This window comes from Idiotropiscis lumnitzeri, chromosome 15 (genome assembly GCF_059441095.1).
Source record: "Idiotropiscis lumnitzeri isolate Australia: NSW breed Sydney's pygmy pipehorse chromosome 15, RoL_Ilum_1.0, whole genome shotgun sequence".
Classification (NCBI taxonomy): domain Eukaryota; kingdom Metazoa; phylum Chordata; class Actinopteri; order Syngnathiformes; family Syngnathidae; genus Idiotropiscis; species Idiotropiscis lumnitzeri.
In genome coordinates this window covers 1,308,971-1,326,727 of record NC_142405.1, presented here as the reverse complement: position 1 = coordinate 1,326,727, position 17,757 = coordinate 1,308,971, and the positions used below count along the sequence as shown (strand labels likewise).

Below are 17,757 nucleotides of genomic sequence, written 5' to 3'. Positions count from 1 at the left end.
TTTGCACCTTTGCGCCCCTCAAATGCGCATTCCTGTCAAGGCTATGAGTGCGTGGGGTGTCGCAACTCTCAAATGTGCTATGTCGGTAAAGTGTCCGTACTCCACATACATAAAGTGTCATGCACGAAGTGCTACCTCCATGAGTGAAAATGCATTTCTTGTCTTTATGATTGCTCTGTTGTATGATCAGCAATAGGTGCATGCACAGGAGAAGAATTTTGCCTTCTGTCATTTAGTGGGAGAGCACTTCATTTTTCCGTGGGACACTCTACGTTGTATGTACGTCGTGTTTATATTTAACACCAAACGGAACTTTATATCACACTCGGTTCAATTATTTGTTACACGTCAAATGTCTTAGTGACAACCTTTTGAAGCTTTGTAGGCCTGAAAACTGTATGAAATGTACATATTGGTGTTGTGTTTTGATTGATTTATTATTTCAAAACATTCACTTTCAGTCAATAACGGCTTGTACGCTGTTTAATATTTCACCAAATACTCTATGTGGAGCTACGTCATTGCAACAAACGTAAAGACCACCGGGTGGCGCTACTGCACTCTAAAGCTCACTGAAGCCACGTCAACCAACGCTGCTTTTTCCAATGGCACTGCCACAAACACGTTGGCCAAATGCTTCCACAGTACGACATCAAAACTGACAACATGAAAATAGACTGTACCACATATGTCCCCCAGAACTGGTCAGAATCGATATTTATCAATTATCACGAAAATATAGAAGTGTATTGCTTTGCATGAAAAAATAAAATAAATATATATTTTTCTGAGTAATATTTAGGGGGGGAGGCAGTTCCACTCTTCCATACTTGTGTACTAAAACCTAAATGAAAAAAAAAGTATATCGTACTGAGTTGGCCGTGACAAGTTTTGCTTTGACCAACAAATCAGAGGACGGACTAAGGCTGACGTCATAAGGGCCCGATTTGCTTTGAATCCAATCAGGTGAAAGAAACTCCCGTTGCTGCATCGCCTGGCAAGTGATTGCGAAGGCCTTCACTTGTAGATTAGAATGACTCAAAATGTGATTGAAAAATGAAAAAAAAACAACAACATTTACATACACTTTCCGCAAGGAATGTACAGCAGTTGTCCCTAATGATATGTCCGGCGCGCGTGCGAGCTGGGTGTCACGTGACGCTCGACGTGCGCGTCATCGCACAGCACGTTCGAGGACGCGCGCGCCGGTGCAGGCGGGACGTGGCCTCGCAGTCAAACTTGAGTGCGCTGGCCCTTTAAGGTTGCACGGATTTGGGAGTGACGCGGATATGAAACCCAGTTGAGTTTATCCTTCTTTCCTTCGCTATGAAAAATATTTGGACGAACTAGACGAACGGCTGTCAGACGGCTTTAATTAGCCAATTATGTTACTGGTTTACGTGACTTGCTGAAGGAAGCGAGCGACGCTGCGGAAGGGCGACGACGGGCAGAAAGTGTTCCTCCGCCCGCCTTTGGGGGATTATACTCGGAGAACTTTGGAGAAGTTCTTTGTATTCGGGGCGGTCGAGAGGGCTTGGCCAGCGGGCTCAACATGGACTGGGGCACCGAGCTTTGGGTGAGTCGCTGCCGAATAAGCAACGCGGTCGGTGGGGCGGGGGGATTCTTGCTATCTTTTGGGTTGTGTTGCGTTAGTTGCTATTTTAGTTTTGATTGCTCGGGATGGTGCGTTCACGGTCAGCGGTTGGAGAAGTTAGTCCACGTTTGCACGGCGACGGGCCACTTTATTAGGTACACGGGATGCAAAAATCCGTGTTTGTTTGGGTTCAGTTAGACTCCGGAGGTTGTGCCTAATGATATGTCCGAACATCACTTGCGGTGCGATCGCACATCAAAGTTGTCACGTCACCTCTTTCAAATGTTCTGCGCTTAAAAGCTACTCCGTGCATGCACCTTCTTGGTGTCCCGCAGGGTTTACGTTGCAGCCACTGGGAATTGTGTGTTGTTTCCTTGTTTACACTTTGCTTCCATAGAGATGACACCACATGCTCAGTGTCATTTGAATTTGAAATCAACCTTTAATGGTGTCATCGTTGTCGTGCAACTGGAAACAATGGCAGAAGCTTGCTTGATGATAAATGAATAGTTTAATAATATTGAGCGATTTATGCTAGCAGACATGCTACTTGCTGCTTTGAGTTTTATGAGGGACACTAAAACTAAAGGTCGTTCTCAACTGATTGTGCAATTTTGAATGTTGGAACCTGGCACCACAGAGCTCTTGTAAAGTGAGCTCAAACTGTCACTATCATAAATTCTTTTAAAGGTACAAATTAAGTTAGCTGCTGTACAACAAAACTATCCGCCCACAGTGCTTGGGCTGAACAATCAAAAATATGTTTGTTTGTTTTTTTACGCCTCAAGATTATTTTTCAATATGCCTGACAATGTATCCCCCCTTGATGAAGCGATTTAGGAAATGGCGAGGGGGATGTTGCTGAAGTTGAGTGGATGCCGTGGATAGAGATATAGCTTAACTCTCATTCAAGTGTAAAAATAAGTTAACCGCTGTAAGACTCAACTCAAACTAGAGAGCGAGAATTACTGCGTATGCCTGTGAGGTGAGTCTCTTCCAAATCGAAATGAACAACGCCATCAGTCACTTGGTTGGAGTGAGCATCGGTTGAGTTCCCGCTCGGTGACGTTTGGGAACCCGCTCAAAGTGTAATCCATCTTTTGCCTGAAGTCAATCGGGTCCATTCACACGTCAGAAATTAAATTGTCATCCTCCCGTTGCTTAAAGGATTGCAACACTAATGCAATTTAGCATGAGCAATAAGCTAGCGGACTGGAAGGTTCAGCTACGTGGATGTTTTAAATGTGCAAAATGTCATATTTGTTTATTTTTGTTTAGTTTGACAGTAAAGTTGAACTTGAAGTAGCGATAATAATAAAAAAAAAAATGCTTGTATCTGAATCCGTCAGATCAGAATGCATCACTGCTTATGACTTGTTTGCATTTCCATTGGAACAGGCCTGAAAACTGACACGTACGGCCTCAAAGCACTTAATAGGTACTGTTTCTCTCGCCTGGAGTGGTGTGTTGCCACACTTTTTTGGGGCCGTTTTTCCGCACTTTATTCCACAAATGCATTCTTTTTAGCTGGCGGTCAGATAATTGGTTCAGTCAGCATCAGGCCGCTGTAGCTCTTTGCGGGTTGTTAGACAACGACACGAACTAGTAGAGCAAATAGTAAGAACATGCGTGAAGTCATGGAGGAAACTTGCGCGCGCATGTTTGTTCTCTGACAGGCTGAATTGCATTGAAGAGATAAAGACTGGGAGGCTGCAGCCTCATTTCAGCGTTTCCCCCCTCGGGCCACGTTTCCCGTCCCTTTTTCTGTTCTGCGTGCTTGTGCAACAGCCTAATTAGTTTTGCCCTACTTTGATTGAACGATGCTCGCACCAGTGTGAAGAGGAAGTTCTTTACCCCACTTCTTTGCAGTGTTTTTCCACTGATCCGTCTCCCCTGCTTCTTGGCTTGTCCCTCCCACCTCCTCAAAAAATTTCCCCAAATTCTTGTGAGTTTTGGCAATTCATTATAATAAGCATCAATTATTTGTGATTTCATTTTTACATTTTTTTTTTTTATTCACGGTCAGGCTTGGTCCCTTAGCCCGGCATCTAAAGGTTAGATTATCAATCCGACTAGCTCGTCCGTGGCATTTTGCATTGTGTTTTAGCAATAAGCTAGTGCACAATTCTCAATAACGAACTCCTTATGCAACAGTACGAGTAACGTTAGTCATTTTTTGCAGAGGATAAAAAAATATATATACTCGTGAGTATTGTTATATTGTTTGTCTACATGTGTTGCTTCAACAGTCAAATAAACATTGTCAAAAAGTTATAAAATTGATGCTGTTTTTTAGCCTGTTTGAGCTGTTTTCATTTTGTATTTAGCATTTAGCTAGCAGCGGTACACAACATGTAATTCCCCTTTTTCACTGAGCGTTTGGCATTAGACTCTTAACTGACATTGGCTTTTTGAAGATTTGTTGAATATTTACCAAACTGCTGATTGTTGTGAAATGAGTTTTGTTTGCTTGCGCTGCCACCATCTCTAGCGAGCACTTTGACATTTTTTGCTCGCTTGTCAAAGCAAATAATCAACTGAGAGATGGCTCATATCTTGAAAAACTTGCTCGTCAGGTCATTCATACCTCAATGAAGCACTCCACGTGAAATAACATTTTGCTAATGTAAACATGATGCTAACGTGAATAGCATGTCGCCGGCACAGAAATGATCCACGAAGCTGTCGCCAAATGTGAATCGCTTTTCTTTATTTCAGCTTTCACGTCCTGGTTTATATATTTTTACTCACGTATCGCAATAGTCGTCCTGTAGAGGTTCTACGATGGCGAGAATCCATCCACGACATGATTTGCTGCAGGAAAAATGCTTTTGCAGAACAACTCGGAAGTCAAGCGGCGCCATGGAACAGATTGCGTCCCACTTTGTCGGTTCCCCCGTCACTGGTTGTGTGAACGTTTACCTCGACACTCACTTGTCTGGCATCTGCCCACTGATCGCACTTAATCCCGCTGCTATTTAAAGGCGTGCGGTGTGCAAGAGCAGTGCGGCGGCTCATGCTAACAAGTCAGCGAGTGCTAACAGAGCCTTTAGCGGGCTTCTGTTCAGGTGACTTGCGAGACGGACACGAGGATAATCGGTCCGCTTACTTTCATGGACAACTTCTGAAATCGGATATTTACTTTTGGGAAGTGGAAATTCCGAGCATTTGGACAATTCTGAATTGGGCTTTTAATTCAAAATAATCATGTCCCAAAGTTGTGACACACAACCATGTGGCCTTGTTGCCCAAAAATGTTCCTGACAAGATAATTACCCGGACTGAATAAACAGCACCACGTGTTGATGCTTCAGGCGCACCGGTCAGCTGACACGAAAATTGGACATTACGGATCGTTTTTTTTTTTTCTTTTTTCATTTTTCGCCCTCTCAATAAGCTCTTCTCTGTACCGCGTTGCAGGATTACCTCAGTGGGGCGAGGAGGAGGAAACAAACGTCATTGTCAGTTAGATGACCTTTTGTTTTAGGCCGGAGTCTTTAACCTTTTACTCTGCTCTGTAATTAGTCAAAACGTCGTCTCCGGAAAGGGCGGGGAAGGACTTGGCCCAACTTGTCAAGGTTCCCCCATTTCAATTTCCCACCCTCTCCTCCACTTCCCCACTTCTCCTCAATCCGATCACTCGGCGCAAATAAAGCCTGGGAATGCCCCGCGAGAGACCATCGGCGATCTGGTCACTCACTCCTCAACGGCTTGTCTGAGCGTGCCCTTTTTATTGCGGAAATCCAATTCCGCCAGGCGGATTGTTGAGGTTCGCGGCTGAACCGCTCTTATTTTATGCCTCATTTGGCGTCGTCATGCGTCAGAAGTGGTTGCGTTCAATGAGGACCGGCCTCATTGTCATCGTCTGAATGCAAAATAATCCAATGAAGTGAAAAAGGTCACGTAGGGTGTCGTGCTTGTGTTATCGTAGACACGAATGCACCTTTGTTTGCATAGGTGTCTTCTTTACACATTCCAAAAACATGCACGTTAAATTCACCGAATACTCGAAATTGCCCTGCTGGGATCGGCTTCAATCTCTTCGTGAACCGAATGAGGATCATCGCGAAAGAAAATGGATGCATGGATGATGTAGTGGCTTGAAAAAGTGTTTGACTTGAGGCGCTTGAGCGAGGACTGGCTGACTCCAAAATAAAATGCACGACAGTAATCTGGCCGAGATGCAACAAAAGTATGGATTATTGTTTTTAATCACTTTAGCCAGCTGCCTAAAATGAAAGACGCGAGATTGAAGAACACCACTGATTTGCCCCCCTGGCGTGCTTCTTTTTCTGATTTCATTCTTGCACATCGAGGCCTCTCCTCACATGGTTCATGCTGGTGACTTGAGTGGTGTCCAAATGTTCCAAATATGGCCGCGGTCTCTATAAATGGCAACTATTTGGAATGCTTCTGTTGAAACGGACACGAGGAAGCGTTCGAGTCCGTTTTGTGGCGTCGGCTCGCCATGTGGGCGTGAACTTGTAATTGCACCAGACTTGCAACATTTTGCTACATTTATGAATGGAAGATTGGACAAGCAGCTGATGCAAACGGACATTTATGAGCGTGTTTAACGATACTACTTGGCTACATGCGGTGGGAACGTCTGCCGTGTAACATGAAGCGAGATTCTTGACGGCATTCCAGCCGCTGCAACATTATCCAAACATGATTCACTTCCTGCAGCGTCTCTTTTCCCTAATCGGACCCTCGTGCTTTATTTAATTTTTTCTTTTTTTTTTCAGGACCGTTGTGACGTCATCGAGAAGCACACACACTCCGGGATCGAGCTGGTGGAGAAGTATGTGAAATTTGTGAAGGAGAGGACCGAGATTGAGCAGAACTATGCCAAGCAGCTGAGGTGGGCCTTGTCCTTCAATCATCTGCATCAAAGTGGGGGTGTGTGTGTGTGTGTGTGTGTGTGTCCGCATTTGAAAGGACTGTTTATGGCATGTTTGTCTAGTCTCATGACTCAATCGGAACACACTGGCCTCATTCTCCAGCTGCAGTCCCGCTGCTCCCACTCGCTGAGCATGCGCCGAGGAAGTGGGAGCAGACGGTCACATGATATGGTCAGAGGAAGATTGAAATGAGGAAGAGCAGCACCAGGAAGGGGACGCTGCCTTTTTTTTTTTCTTTAAGATCTATACTGTGGTTGTTGTGGGCAGTTGATGAGTTTCTGTGTGATGTCGTTCTGCTTTTACTTTCATTCACTTAAACTTCCTTGTATTGCGTTTGCAGGTCAATGCACAATATACATAAAAATGATACATAAATGGACAGAAGTATTGGGACACGCCTCAGATGTTGGACTAGATGTTCTTCCACTGCGATCGGCACTGTCTTCCGTATGCTATTAATTTAAGATTCTTAAAAGTGTTTGTTAAAGTCAATCATATTTTATTTCAAACTGTTTTCTGTATGTAATTTTCTAGTTGTTCCCTTGGCTGTCTAGATTGCAAACTCTGGAACGGATTCCTTATGAGAAATATTGCTCTGGTTTTGTACGATTAGTTTTTTGTCTGGAACGAGAATCGAGGTTCCAATGAGAGTGCAATAGCAAAGTGGCCCAATACTTTTGTCCACATTGTGTACATCTTCGCTTTTTTAATTATTTAATGCGCTTTTGTCTTTTCTCAGGAATCTTTCAAAGAAATTTAATTTGAAACGGATCAGCAAAGATGAGCCGGACGGCAGGTGAGCAAAATGAACCTGCCGAGTAAAAAAAAAAAAAAATGGATCTTTGACGTCTTCAGCCGTCAATGGCATTAAATGAGTTAAAAAAAAAAAAAAAGTGCAATCAATTTTAAATGTGACGTGTTCAGTGAGCCAACAATCCAACTTGACTTGACAATTGTGCACCACAAGCGATGGATTATTAGTACATTTTGTGGCTTGTAAAATACAATTTCAAATTGTCTCTCCTAAATTGGACGCTGTCAAGACACGTTCACATTGTAACTCTTAACTGGCTATCTGGGAGTTTTAAACACGGAATCAGGATATGACGCAGCTCTTATCGTGACTTCCTCATGTTGTGCACTGTGTTATCTGAAACCGTCGCCACCGTCTTCCCCGTTAGGCTCACCAGCTACCAGTCGTTTGTGGACATCTTAAACGAGATGAACGACTACGCGGGCCAGAGGGAGCTCGTTGCCGAGAACATGCTGATGAACATTTGCGCCGACCTCACCAAGTACCTGCAGGAGCTCAAGCAGGAGCGAAAGTCGGTGAGCCAAGAAAGAATTCCAATCCATGAAAATGAATGACTTCAACTTTTAGGCATCGTGTTCCACTCGTATTGGTCAAAAGTTCATTTTGTGATCATTTTGCGCACTTTTGAGTTGTACAATTGAATTGACTGTTTGCTGGGAAGGCGCCTGTCCGTAAAATCATGCTTGGATGACGTCCACGTAGAAAGGTGCTTCTCAATTATTTGCTCTTACACCCCCCCAGCAAGAAGAAAACATTTTCGCCCCCCCCCATCCTTCTCCCACTCTCCGCCGCAACTATAAGTAATACCATTTTCGTTGCAAAACAAACCGACATCGTCCAGTTAATACTTGTTGCGCACAATGGGCAAGGAGAGCGCCACTGCCAACTACTGGAGTGGATGTGCAATTACACCTTATTGTAGGATGACGTAAAAAAAGCATGTTCCCCAGGTTCACATGCGCATTTTACAAACATTTAAGATGAACTAGAAAAAAGATTGTGTGCAAGTTGTGCCTTTTTTTTTTCTCAAAAGTTAACTTCCTGTAGGTGTGTCGCAACACTTGAGTCCCCACGGTGGTAGTTATTCGGAGCGGTTGACGCGCGTCATGGTGATGTGGACATTGTGGACGTTCACTGAAGCCAAAGTGGATGCGCAGCGATGTGGCGTCTCCTGTCGACGAGTCATTCCTCGGCTCCGTCTCATCGGATTATCGGACTGACGGCAGACGAGACGTGTCAGGCAGACACGCTGGCGTTTCTCCTTTCCATTTTATTTTTCCTTCCCCCATCGTGTTGTCACCGTTCACCCTGCACTTACACCAGAGCTGTCACATGACCCCCCCCCCCCTCCACTGACTCTATTTTTATAAATGTCTGCAGTATCTGATGGAGGCCAAGAAGGCCCAGCAGGCGTTGGAGAGCACCAACAAGCAACTAGAAACCGTAAGTGTGGATTAATGGCACGTTTAAAGGCATGATGTCCCAAAGGCAATCAAGAAAGTTAATGATGACCCAAAAAAAACATCATAAAACATAATTACAATGATAAACCACCAGATACATATAATTTGACGTTAGTCATTTTTTTTCTAATGATATGGTGCTATATTTCCAACTAGCAACAGTGTACTGTTGATACGATACATCATGTTGTCATGTATGAATTGTTGACCAAAAAACGTCAGGATTAAAAAAAAATCGAATTTGAGTTTCCATCGACCACTGGAAAGCACCACACGAGGATTAAACAATAAAATGCTTCGAAATTGGGAGCTGCCAAAGTTGTTGTTGACAAGCGTTGTCTTTTCCAAAATGAAATCTCAGAGTTGCCATCCAGTCCGCGCGTTATTAAATCAAAATGCCGTCTGTCCTCTTTTTCCAGAGTAAAAAGCGCTTTGAGCGGGAATGGCGAGAAGCCGAGCGAGCGGCGCAGAATGCCGACAAGACGGATCAGGACATCAACGCCACCAAGGCGGATGTGGAAAAGGTGAAAACAGTCGCAAACTTGATATTTTTTTTTTCAATTTATTTATTTTTTTATTTAATTTCGCAAAGAATGTGAATGTTAAGGTCTGTGTGTCGTTTGTGCGCGCTTTCGGAAGGCTAAGCAACAAGCTCACATGAGAGCGCACACGGCAGAGGAGTGCAAGAACGACTACGCCGCTCAACTCCAAAAGTTCAACAAGGAGCAGAAGCAGTTCTATTTCACCGACATGCCGCTCATCTTTAATGTAAGTTGTCTTTAAGGAGACCCATTTTTTTTAGATGATATGTGCCGTGTGCACATCACTTGTCTTGCATAACAGAAAATGACAGAAATGTTCACATCAATCCCAAAATATTGTTGTCCGTGAACCAGAAAATGCAAGAACTGGACGAGCGACGAATGCGGAAGCTGGCGCAGGGCTACATCTTGTTCTCGGACACGGAGAAGCAGGTGATGCCCATCATCGGCAAGTGCCTGGACGGCATCACCAAAGCCGGCACGAATGTCAACGAGAAAAACGTGAGTCGCTTTCGGTGCATTTGAAAGAAAACGCTGCGGAGTAACGTGACGGCGCTCCAACTTTGCCATTCAGGACACCCTGGTGGTCATCGAGCAGAACAAGTCGGGCTTTGAGCGCCCGAGCGACGTGGAATTTGAGGACTTCAGTCAAGGCATCAATAGGGCGTCGTCGGACAGCAGTCTGGGGACGCCCAAAGGCTCCATTGACCTTTTGGGCAAGAACCGAGGCAAAAACTTTTGGCTTTTCAGCAAAAAGTCCAAGGTAGGATTTTTGCGTGCGAACACGAATGATTATATCGCTGAGCGAACGTGCGACGTATACATTTAGTTGAGTAAATTTGCTGTGTTTGAATTGCATTACAGAAATAAATTGACGATATTCTAATTTCTTGAGATGCACATGTTGTGTATATCGAAAAGATGAATGCAGTCAACTCGTGGGCGGCTCCATGCATGGCGGGCCGAGCCAGGACGGACCGCACTCCCGTTCCCACCCTCTAAACCTCCACAGCATGCAATTTTTTTTTAGCACCCCATGGAGTGTTTCTAGAACACACCCCCTCTGCATGAGTGAGGCCCCCCCCCCACTACCTCCTCCAGCACTCTCTCAAGCCCACCCTCCGTGCGGCCAGGTCAAGCGGCAGTCAAGCGTTGTGCTGCGCTTGTGCTTTCAACAGCACAACGTTGAGTTTTTCCCTCCGCTGGCATCCACAAACACTGCTTCCATTATACTTGGCGCTACAATCGCAAGCATTGTGAGGACAAGCCGCAATGTTATTTGCCGGGTCAGTAAAACGGGAATCGGGGTCAACTGGCGCTTTTAGTGACCGCCGCCAACTGCAAAAGCAAAAACATGCTGGTCCAAATTCGCCGCTGGTTGAATAGTTTATCTTCAGTCTTCACTGTTCTGGTTCCCTTGCATCTGGACCAACAGATGTGTTTTTTTTTTTTTTTTTTTTTTTAGTGTATGGCAATTGACGCTCACCTTTTAATATGCATGACTGCCACCTACAGCATTGGAGTGGAACGGCACCACAGTGCAGGCATTTTTTTTCCACTCCTAGAGGTGTTCAGCTGGTCACATGATTAGTCAGCCCCCTCCCCCCCCCTTCTATTCACAACACTCAAGGACCCCCTCTGTATAACTTGTTTGCTTGTTCAACGCCTCTCCCCTCAGCATGTCGTCCCAGGCTGTGCTCGGCCGTGCATGTGTGTGTGTGTGTGTGTGTGTGTGTGCGCTGCCGTGTGTCATCCGTCATGCTCTCCCAATTAAGCTCGCAGCCTGATGAATCGCAGGCGAGGAAACGGGCACCTCCACTTAATCATCGCGTCGGACTTTCTGACTTTTGCAGTCCACAGCAAGAACTCTTCTAGGTCTGTTTTCGATTTCAGTGGGGACTAAAGAGTCTCCCGTGTCAGTGAAAGACGCGCACATTTTTTGGTTCACTGGATAGTTCTTATTCTTTAAATATGACTGATTGATTGATTTACCACCGCACCCCACAAAAACAAAATCTCTCATTCTCTTTTCAAAAATAACTTGAAAATAGAAAAAATATGTAATTGCTTCGTTGAATAATTTCAGAGTGTTTTGTGAATTAAAGTCAAAAGAATTTCACATTTTTCTCTATGCGGCCCTGAAATGAAAAAGTTTGGTCTATGGTGTTTTCCCAATAAATGAATTATTTAAAAAGTACATAAAATGAAATAATTGATCATAATGATACATTTATCAGAATTTGTTTGTACCGAGATGACCCGCAGTGTACAAGCTTAACGATGAGCGCGACTGCAAGTTTTTGTGCTGCTGCTTCTTCTGCATTGTTGGGGTGCCGGGCGGGGGTGAAGCTTGAGCTGCTTGCTTTTCTGTTCTGATTGTTTTAATTTCAATACGTGTAATGAGCCCAAATGCCTTTTGCGTGCGTGTTTGTGTTTGCTGTCATGTTGTCTTCTGGTTTTGTGTTGTGCTTCAAAGTGTTGACGGTGTCTTTTTCTTTCTCTTGTCACCTTGTTTTTCTTTTTCTCTTTCCCCTCCCCGTCCCCCCCGCATCCCTCCAATCCACCCTTTTTCCTCCTTCCTGCTGAATATCGACCCGCCTGCTTCATGCTGCCCCCCCCCCCAACCCGGCCTCTTACCAGCTCTCCCCTTCCACGCAACCTCCTTTCTCCACCCCTCCCGCCCCCTCGCCCGTTAACGGACCCCCGTCCCCCAAGTTTGGCCGGGACCCCCTGTCGTACTGTTTGAAGGAGATCAATAAGACAGTCAAACCCAGAATCTCGTCCTTCCGCACACTCAGGAGATCGGTGAGTCCCTCTCGCAAGGACAGCCGCCCGGTTACCCGCCGGGGCTTGCACATGCTATCGCGCCACCAAAACACTACTTTTATGTTACTGAATTGTCATGCTTTTGTTTGAATGTGTGTACGGTAAAATATATGGAATGTTATTCACATCACACTTGTATCATTCAAACGTGTGTTGGACATCACTGCCGAGGTTAACAAAACGAACTAAGCATGTGTTCCAATCCATATTGTGCTTCCTTCTTCTTCAGAGGTTCACGCCAGAGCGGATTCCGGTAATGAATTAATGGCGCGGGTTTGCAAAGCGGGTGACACTTAAAGCGGCCACCTTCTCCATGCAAATGCTTTTTTAATTATGATTTAAAAAAAAAAAATAATAATAATCTGACGATCAAATGCTCGAAGGCAGCTGGTATGTTTTAATTTACTCGTTTCTTTTGCATTGAAAAGGTGGTCACTTGTTGGTGGAGGAGAGGAGACACGAGGTCATGCTCAAAGAAAATTGTGCTTTTTTTTTTTGTACCAAGGAACGTGGCAAAAAGAAGTGTTAGGGCCACACTGACTGTCGGGGGGGAATACATCAATTATAATGCTGCAAGAACAATGTTGGAGAAAAAGTCAAGAGAATGACAGGATAAAAGTTTCAAGATATTCATACAGAAAAAAAATGTTTGTGGTTCTATCTGTATCTCGATCTATAAAAAAAACTTTGGGGTTCAGCTCGCTATTGTACATGACAAAAGGACAAAAAAGTATTTGTGCCACACTGAAAATAAATAAAAATCACACTACTAGATTAAATTATTTGATGAGAATAAAGTGAAATATTTACACTAAAAAGTTTTAAAGATTAAAATGTTGAATAATTTCAGAGTGTTAAAATGTTAATTTTGTAATTTTTTTTTTTTCTAACTCTCAAATATACTTTGTGTTGCTCTTGCAAATCTCCAACATTATTCTTGTCATATTAAGCCTTGAACATATCTGACTTTATTTTCAGTGCGACCCTAACACGTGACCAACTGTGACTCGATGAACGTTTGTTTTGGAACGCGAGCTGATCTCAAGCGTGGTTTTTTTTTGTTTGTTTTTTTTCCTGACGGGTGGGAGTGCTTGTTTGTTTCTGTCACTTCCGCAGCGTTAAAGTCGCCTTCCTGTGACCTTTTTCGCAGCCCGCGGTCACCGAGGACTTCACCCACCTCCCTCCGGAGCAGCGCAGGAAGAGGCTGCACGAAAAACTGGAGGAAACCGGACGAAAGTTGCAGAAGGAAATAGATCAGAGGTTGGTGCGTGGGGGCCGTTCGTCTCCATCCGAGCCGCCGCCAGTGGACGTCGCGCTCACGTCGCCGTGACGTAAGCGTGTGTGTGTGTGCGAGAGAGAAACTTGTCACATTCTCTCTTTGTGTCTCGATGTCTGGCTGTCAGCGAGGCCCTGGGGAAGATGAAGGGTGTTTACGAGAAAAATCCTGATCTGGGAGACGCCGCCAGCCTCGCACCTCAAATCAATCAGACCAATCTGAATATAGAACGTCTCAGGGGGGAGCAAAGCAAGTATGAGGTAAGGCCCATTTCAGGGCGCTTGTTATTTATTTTTCCCTGTAATTGGTCGAGCGGCCGCTCTCTGAATTAATTTGAACATGAAATATCGGAAGCAGCCGTCGGAGAGATGCAATTAGGCCGTTTAGTTTGAAGGGAGCAGGTAGAAGGTGTGACGTTCTCTGGATTAAGTTCACGCACAGGAGCCTTAAGAGCACGATGCTGCTTTTGAAAAAAAATGACAAAAAAAAGTCTATTTTGTTTTTTTACTCATTAACTGCCATTGACGGTTAAAGATGTCAATTATCTTATTCATTTATTTTAAAAAAAATATTTTTTACTTGGCTGGTAGTGAATGAGTTAAAAAAAATTTTTTTTGGGTGCTTTTGATGACAAAATATTTTTTATTTGTGGGGTGGGGGGGATGCAAAAACTTTTCCATGATGCCCCTTCCAAGCCAGTCCCTGTTTACATTGTAACAGAGTCAACGGAACTTCATTTGATAACAATATTCCATTTTGCAGACGTGGCTGGCCGAAGCAGGAGGTCGAGGCGACACGCCACGATACAAATCGCACTCCTTCAACAACAGCGACGCTCACGAACCGCTCAGGTGACTCGCATCTTCCTCACGTCAGCGTTTGACCCATTGAGATTTCCTACACCAGCGTTTGTGTTCCCCACAGCCCGGATGGCGCTCACTCCGATGGCGGCACGCCCGACGCCTCCTCTCATGCCATCTACGCCGAATTCGATGATGACTTTGAGGATGAGGAACTGGCGGCGCCCATCGGGAACTGCACCGCCATGTATAACTTTCCGGGTACGTCGCTGGCACCGTTTTGCTCGCAGCGCCACTAAAAGCAGCGTTTCTCAACATTTATTGTGACAAGGCACATATTATATAAAGAAAAATCTCCTGGCATACCACTTAAGAATGTGCGAGGGCCAAAAGCAGACTTATTTGAAGGTATAAAGGATGCCGATACCAGCCATTGATAATTTAGGCAAATAAATAAAATTTAAAAAATCAATTAAGTGAATCAAACGCCAGGCCTTCAAAATAAAAGCACCGTTTCACCACCTATGAATAATAATCAAGATATGAATGATTAACTTCCACCTGGACACAAATACGTTAAGTCGTCACGGTTGTGCGGATGTTGCAGGCGCCAGCGAAGGCACCATCGCCATGCAGGAAGGAGAAGTGCTGGCCGTGGTGGAGGAAGACAAAGGCGACGGTTGGACGCGCGTCCGTAGGAGCAACGGGGACGAAGGCTACATCCCGACGTCCTACGTCTCCATCTCGCTCCATAAATGACACGTGCGCATGCGACGTGAGCAACAAGAGAGGAGTCCCTTTCACAAAAAAAAAAAAAAAAACAACCAAAAAAAACCATTTTGGCAGTTGATCCCTGTGGGAGCCTTCATGAAGACGCGACAGCGCTTACGGGCAGGACCAGAAGCACATCCAGGAAGTCGGAGATGTGGTCGGCTGACTCCAGTGTCGTCCCAAATTAGCAAAAGCAAAAAGGTGCTACCAACGCGCTCCACTCTTGATGTCCAAACACACTCTGATATTTTCCATTGAGTTCTCAGCGTCACGGTACCAGAACACAAAGTGACGCGTTCGCTGCGAGTCGAATATTGGAGCCTTTTTGATTGTGCGAGAACACAACGAAGTGACACTTTTGTGTGTTTTCATTCGGTTGGACGGCCGACAATCGCAAACACGGCCCGCGTCCAACCCAAACCAAGGACAGAGTGGTTCTCTTTGCTCTGTTTTTCTACTGCATGTAATTTATTACAAATGTTTATGTACTTATTTTTAATGTTCCGCTTTGAATTTCGTAGTTTTTAATGACCTTGCACACACAGCGGATGGCGTAGTCACAAAAGGGAGCAGACGAATGCACACGAGTTGCGCAAGTGGTGACTATTGTATTTATGTAAGATACACTTTAGACACAACACGACCACTATTGTCTTATTTAACCTTTCCAATTAAGATTTTTAATGTGTGCTAGAGAAGTAAAAGACGCTAATTCTTCTTCGTGTGTTGCTTTGAATTGAACTTCATCCATTCTGACGTTTGTTTTAAGCGACGTTTCGGAGGAAGCATTTGTCTCGGGTGCCTTTCAGGTAAGAATCATCAACGTTATTGTTCTGCGTGTCTATATTCACCATTTTTGCATTAAAGATATTCTCTTGGTTCAGAACTAAATAAATCTGGAGCACATTTCAAAGTTAAATGTGTCGTTCATACTCCGACAAAGTAATTGTAGATTTTAAAATGATATATTTTTAGTTTATATTATTGTATGATAATTATTTTTATTTGTGATTTTGCTGTTTTTATTTCTTTGCAATTTATGTTGCGCTGTCTTAAAATAACGTGTCCATATTCATAATGGAGAAGGCTATGAAAGTGCAGCTGTAATGGCTGCAGCTCTCACTAGATGGCACTGTTGTATTTTTGCACAATCAGGCACGCTGAAGCTCTGTCATCTTTTCGTACAGGTCATGCATTTATTTGCATACCTCATTAGGTTGCACTGCCTTTGAAAAATAATGATTAGGATGTTTTAGATGTGTGTCCGTGGGGGGGGGGGGGGGGCGCTCATTAGCAGCCAAACGAGCATTCTGCTGTCGAATGAATGGACTACAATGACAAAAGCATTTGAACACCAAACTATTTTTTCCACTCAACGTGGCTCCTGAAGGGGCCTCCCATGTCCACTTTTTGAATATGATGTGCCATATTAACAATTTGAGCTCTTTGAAAGCAAAAAAATGTGTGTACTCGTCTGCAACTTTGCTGACCGAGAGCGACGAAGATGCTGAAGGAGGAGTCTTGACATTTGCCACATTAAGAGGTCAGGAAGATCATTATATCAAGTGAAGTTGGCGTCGTGAAGATGTAGCAGAATAAAGAAACTTACCAATGTGGCAAAACATTTGCACACACAAAAGTCATGTGGACAACATCTGGAAAACTGAGGTAATTCTGAATTTTGCAGAGGACGAAGTGGGCGTGGGTCGACATGCACATTTTGGGAATGACTTCACAATTTTCAGTTTTTTTTCAAATCTAAACTGTATTTTGTGTATATGGAGCTGGTTTTGGCAGTGTGTGTCATGATTGGAATTCAGAAGTCGGGGAAGAGAAGAAGATGAAGGGCAATGGCGTACGCCATCTTTTATCCGTCGCTAATTTGCATTACAAGTGATTAGCATGTCAGTCAATTTGAAAGAGGCTTTCGTCTGTGCGATTAGTTAAGTCCGTCAAGAATGATTACAAGAAAAATTAGATCCCTCAACCACAGAATGTACAGAATTAGCTTATGTTGAAGACGATTGAGTTTCATTTTGGACAAATGAAGGAATAAAATATATTTTTTCACCATTAGAAATTCACATCTTTGAAATAAAAAAGAAAAAAATACTGAATAAAAAATATGCTTTATGTAAATAGTCAAAGATTAGATAGCACTTTGAAATTGAAAATTAGCATTGGCATAATTTGTTGAAAGTAGATGACAAAAATAATTAAATAAACCCCTTAAAAGAATGAATAATACGTACGTTTGACAATACTAAACTTTGATGACTCTGGTGTCTATGTTTCAAAATCAATCAAATGTTATTAATCGGCCAATAACTGCAATGGTCAGATCGGGAAACTCAAATGGTAATCAATGCAGGGAGAATTAATGTGAATACTTTCCAGCTGGACAATATTAGCTATCGCCATAGTAACCAGTTTCATCAACACACTGAATAGACTTTTTTAAATTTATTTATGGTCGTTTCTGTTACAAAACAAGCAATTACTTAATCGCTCTGGCTGCTGCACCTTAGGTGTTTAAAAATGTAAAATTCCATCCTCCAGCTGGAGCTAACGGATAAAAAAAAATAAAAAAAAGGACACATCCACAGAAGTTAACTGTTTCAGAAGCTTGGGTGGTCTTGCAGCATATTTTTCCCCTCCTCCTCCAAGCCACAACATTAAACAATTTTACAAGACCAGAGGGGGCGTAGAAAATACTGAATAATTAAATATTTCAAGTTGAGAGTTTGCATAGCCGCTGTTCAGACAT

The 17,757-nt window shown here is 43.7% G+C and overlaps 1 protein-coding gene across 4 annotated transcripts; it reads left to right on the top strand.

The window, feature by feature from the left end:
* Window positions 1-1,202: 1,202 nt before the first annotated feature.
* Window positions 1,203-15,896, top strand: trip10a (thyroid hormone receptor interactor 10a). 4 transcript variants are annotated; one of them, XM_088317113.1, is made up of 16 exons: window positions 1,203-1,576; window positions 6,343-6,458; window positions 7,238-7,294; window positions 7,680-7,827; window positions 8,693-8,755; window positions 9,195-9,299; window positions 9,415-9,543; window positions 9,672-9,818; window positions 9,892-10,080; window positions 11,958-12,122; window positions 12,373-12,396; window positions 13,294-13,403; window positions 13,547-13,679; window positions 14,182-14,270; window positions 14,344-14,480; window positions 14,827-15,896. In XM_088317113.1, the coding sequence occupies exons 1-16, from the start codon at window positions 1,553-1,555 to the stop codon at window positions 14,976-14,978; spliced, it is 1,788 nt and encodes a 595-aa protein (XP_088173239.1). In that variant the 5' UTR covers window positions 1,203-1,552; the 3' UTR covers window positions 14,979-15,896. The 4 variants fall into 4 exon arrangements, with proteins under 4 accessions (XP_088173239.1, XP_088173240.1, XP_088173241.1 ...); XM_088317114.1 differs by lacking the exon at window positions 12,373-12,396; XM_088317115.1 differs by lacking the exon at window positions 11,958-12,122 and having other exon boundaries at window positions 1,204-1,576.
* Window positions 15,897-17,757: the final 1,861 nt, after the last annotated feature.